At 34.6% G+C, this 4,858-nt stretch overlaps 2 protein-coding genes across 2 annotated transcripts; one reads left to right on the top strand and one right to left on the bottom strand.

The window, feature by feature from the left end:
• Positions 1-836: 836 nt before the first annotated feature.
• Positions 837-2,448, top strand: LOC103869905 (auxin-responsive protein IAA19). The gene is made up of 3 exons (XM_009147982.3): positions 837-1,332; positions 1,922-2,015; positions 2,117-2,448. Exons 1-3 carry the CDS (start codon positions 933-935, stop codon positions 2,205-2,207), a joined length of 585 nt encoding a protein of 194 aa, XP_009146230.2. The 5' UTR covers positions 837-932; the 3' UTR covers positions 2,208-2,448.
• A 1,315-nt stretch (positions 2,449-3,763) lies between these two features.
• Positions 3,764-4,380, bottom strand: LOC103870146 (probable 2-oxoglutarate-dependent dioxygenase AOP1). Its single transcript, XM_033292717.1, has 2 exons — positions 4,105-4,380; positions 3,764-4,012 (listed from the first exon to the last, which is right to left on the bottom strand). Exons 1-2 carry the CDS (start codon positions 4,378-4,380, stop codon positions 3,764-3,766), a joined length of 525 nt encoding a protein of 174 aa, XP_033148608.1.
• Positions 4,381-4,858: the final 478 nt, after the last annotated feature.

Here is a 4,858-nt window from a genome sequence, read left to right as displayed (position 1 = left end):
GTCGTAAGTCATCCGCAAACGCACCAATTTTTAATCGCAATACCAGTCGTACAAATCTCTTAAAACTGCTAGAAACCGCAACCGCCCGCATCCACAAACTTCCACAACCGTAACTGCAACCGCTGCGTTTGAACCAGTCAGACCCTCAGTTTTACTCAAGTTTAGTCTAAAAACGCATACTAAACGCGTACTATATTTGCTACTATCCATAGAAAGTATATTTGGTGCATATGCTCTCCCCATGTGAGATTTATGCGCCCGGTGAGCCAATAAAAATCATTGCTGAAATACCTTAGATTATAGTTATAAGTAACGAACATATCCCAAAATGGTAGGATTTAATTTAATATTTCTATGCTCTTATTAGAAATGTGGACAAATAGACTAAACTTTATGATTCATTTCCACTATAAAATAAACTAACTTATTTTTAAAACAATACTGTAGTTGTGATTTACTAGTTAGAACGAGAATCTTTACAAAAGGAACACACATGGGATGTTAGCACTTAGCAGAAGGAGATTCGTATTCCAATCATCCAACGGTCAGAGAAAAATCACAAGAAAATTTCACAACCGTAGGATCTGTTCCCTTTAACCACTTTGTAATGCCGGTCTTAATTAATTTTGTAGAAAATTAGAAAACAACACCAAGCTTATGTCTCTCATGTGACCGACCACCGCATCCTCAGTTGACCTGTCTTTGCCCCACTTTGTCTCCCCACACAAACTGAAAAAGAAGACTTTAGATATCAAAGGACACCACCTGTTGATCTCTGATTGGTTTCTATCGGTTTGATCGTGTGAACCAACGAAGCAACATATAAAGCACGGCTCGGTAGTATGCCATTACTACAGCAAGAGAAGTGTGTATGAGAAGAAAGTTCTCGTATATCATAGTTATATTTTGACAAATAATTAAAAAGGTAAAACATGGAGAAAGGTGGAGTTGAGCATGAGATAACTGAGCTGAGATTGGGTCTTCCGGGGAGAGATGTGACGGAGAAGATGATGAAGAAGAGAGGCTTCACGGAGATGATCATGACGTCTTCTGGAAGTAACAGTGATGAAAGTGGTGTCGTTTCAGGTGGTGACGTGGAGAAAATTAATGAGTCACCCACGGCGAAAAGTCAGGTGGTGGGATGGCCGCCGGTTTGTTCTTACCGGAGGAAGAACAACTGTAAGGAAGCTTGGACGACAAAAGTGGGGTTAGGGTATGTGAAAGTGAGCATGGATGGCGTGCCTTACTTAAGGAAGATGGATCTTGGTTCGAGCCAAGGCTATGATGACTTAGCATTTGCTCTCGATAAGCTCTTTGGTGTCCGTGGCATTGGTTAGTAAATTAATATCTCTTTTTCACTTAAAGACTTAAAGTAGAGTGGTTAGATTATGTCGAACTGGAAGGAAACAAAATTTTATTATGAGAGATCGGATTAGGAACCAAAGTGTTTTCATACGTAATGTGGGAATGAAACTATTATAACTAGGTTAAATTCATCTTTTAACTAGGTTAAATCTTTTTAAACCAAAAAACTAAAATAACTAGGTTAATTAATACGTTGTGTTACCAATGTTGTTGAACTCTTCTATACGACTATATCACGAGAGTTTCATACTAAGCTGAGAATGGTCCTAGAAAAAATGGTCCTAGAAATCTCTGATTGGTGAATTTTCAGCTTTTGATGATCTGACTCATTTTAACTCCAAAACCGTTACATATATATCATCTGAAAACCTTGCAGAAAACTAGAATCTACTATTCATTTACATTTTACATCAGTTTTGGGTTAAAACTTAAAAGCAATCTCAAACTAGAGATCTTACACCAGAAAATTGGACATACAATTGAAATTTACATATATATATATATATATATATATATATATATATATATATATATATATCTCTGTGTGTGTGTGCAGGAGTGGCCTTGAAAGATGGTGATAACTGCGAATACGTTACCATATACGAAGATAAAGATGGGGATTGGATGCTCGCTGGAGATGTACCATGGGGGTATATATGTTCATATCTTTTGACTTAGATTATATCCCATTATAAACTTATATATGTCACAGTTTAAATTTACATGAGTTCGGATATTTTGATGTTTGCAGAATGTTCATAGAGTCATGCAAGAGGTTGAGGATTATGAAAAGATCGGATGCTACCGGGTTTGGTCTGCAGCCTAGAGGAGTAGACGAGTGATCTGATGACTTGAACAAGAAGCAAGTACCTGATTAATTATTTATCCTTAATATCAAGATTCTCTAGAACATTTTTCCTATTCATGTTATATATGTTATGGTTTGTATAATTATATTCAGAAAGACAGCTATATATATATCTTTATATACAATACTTGTTTCTTGATTGTGGAGTTAAGACATTATTCTGTTTAAAATTCACTGTTATTCAGATCCATATATATGCAGGAAACTTTATGTTACGTTTCAGTTTCCATTATTTGGGTTTTCTTGATATATAAATAAATAAATAAATATATATATATATATATATATATATATATATATATATTACCTTCTAAATATGCTTATAATTCACATTTAAAGTTAAGATTTATTAATTTTTGGTTTAAACTTGTTCTTCTTACTTGTAACTATTTTTACGGTTGATAATAAAAAACTATTAAACTATCCACTCTTTTCTTGCTTATGATAGCCAACACAGACATGTCGACCTTTTTCCTTTCTTTATTTATTGTCTTTCTGTAGAACGTAACTAAATACTCAAGACTTATAGGAACTTATGATATTTAGATTCTGATACGAACCCATATGGTTTATTACAACTATGACCTATCTGTATTTTTGATTGGTAACGCCATGTGCACTGCATACCAGAAACAGCAAAAAATCAGCCCATCCCTCCCAATTTTATCTTTTGTTTGGGCCCAAACTAGTATGTCCATCCGATTTTTTTAAGCATACTGCGACAATGATTTAACTCACTGTAAGGAAATGCGTTATTTTACCACTGATTTACTTGGCTCCAATCTGATTTCTTGGTCAGTTTAAAGGGTCTAAAAATCAAGTGGGTTTCATTTCTCCTCCGTGACCTTGACATATTTCAGAAACAAGCCACTCGACTGCAATGTGACAATCTCTCAGCTATGTATCCCAGTGTTAATCCGGCTTTCTACAATCGATCCATACATTTTAATTTTTTTATGCATAATACCTCTCTACACAACAGAACAAGTTGCATTAGGACTCATTGAGACCAAAACACATTCCAACTCACCTACAGCTCGCATACATTTTCACCAAATCATTTCATTCACTAGCGGCCACTAGCGTCTTGTGATCTTATATTTAAATTTGGTGTGTCTCACTCCAAGTTTGGGGAATATGAGCAAACACCTCAATGGAAGTCCTAATGCTCAAAATCCCTCAAGCCCAAATACAACTAGACCAACATCTTTATCGGTGCTCAGAGCTAGACAATAACGTTTAAAATGTAAATCGATTCAAAAAAACAAGGTTAAACTAGTGAGTCCCAAATATGACTAGACCACACCACTTTGTAAATCTTGACTAATTTTTAGAGTAGGTGATACCAATTTTTCGTAATCTTTGGTCGAGATCATGTTAAAATTTCTTCTTCTAACCGATGGAAAAACTAATAAAGGATTTTTGAAAATTAGGGTTTATTACAAGCACAAGAGTCAACATGGCAAAGTAAAGGTAACAACAGACAAACTCAAGAGTAAATCAACAAGTGCACAATGATCAAATGAATTTTTAGAGGGTACAGTAAGCCTTGAGAGCAGACAGATCTCTCTTCGTGGTGTCTACGCAGGCAAACGTAAAGTAATCCTCAAAATTAAAAGGCTTATAGAGACGGGGATGTTCATCATCGACAATCTCCTCGGGCGCATTTATGATAAGTCCTTCTATAGGACGCAAGAACAGTCCAGCCACATACCGATCTTTTTCCCCGGTTATAACCACATGGTGAAGCGGAGGATGTACCATACCATTCAACAGTACCTGCAATTCATATACGTTAATTATATACATGTTGATCACATAATAAAGACAATAACGGATGAAACTTGAGATTCAAGGAAACATTGTTTTACATGAAGAGAAGCTCCAACCAAAACAAGGAAAGAGGAGTCTTGAGATGGCTTAGCTTTGATCCAATCTTCACCGTCTTTAGTTTTTATCTCCAAGCCATCTACTACGTCATTTTGGCAAAGTATGGTGAGGAAATGTCTATCGATATGAGAGTCAATACCTATATACTCGTCTGTATTATCGTCAAGTCCTTTGTATTTGAATAATTGAAAGCGATTCTTCGCCGAGTTTAAATGCTTCTCTACATATTTCTCGAGCCCGAAACTTTCCAAGACCATTGTCCTCACCTTCACGTTTAGTTCTATTAACTTCTCCGCAAACGAATGAACAGTATTGCTGAAATATATCGCAAATTTTAGTATTTTTATGATCGATTAGATACAACTATTTTTGACAAGTTATATATTATTTAAGAAAACCACACACATATATATATATATATATATATAATATACTAGATTTTGACCCGCACGATTTTTTTATAAACAAAGTTTGATGTAAATTATAATTTTATGATGTTGTACATTATTATGTAACAAAATTTTATTATATTGAAGCAGATAATTTGTTTAAAATTAAATAATTTATATATTATTTTATATGAGATTCTGTATGAAATTATCTAATTTATACAACGTAACAACTATTTTTGTATTTTTTCGGCATTTGAATGTTTTTTCATGCTTCAGATACTTTTGAAGTTTTAGGTGCTTTGAGTATTTTTCGGGTTCTAAATACTCGAACTGAACCAGATCC

This window comes from Brassica rapa, chromosome A05 (assembly GCF_000309985.2).
Source record: "Brassica rapa cultivar Chiifu-401-42 chromosome A05, CAAS_Brap_v3.01, whole genome shotgun sequence".
Taxonomy (NCBI): domain Eukaryota; kingdom Viridiplantae; phylum Streptophyta; class Magnoliopsida; order Brassicales; family Brassicaceae; genus Brassica; species Brassica rapa.
This window is presented reverse-complemented; position numbering and strand designations above follow the sequence as displayed.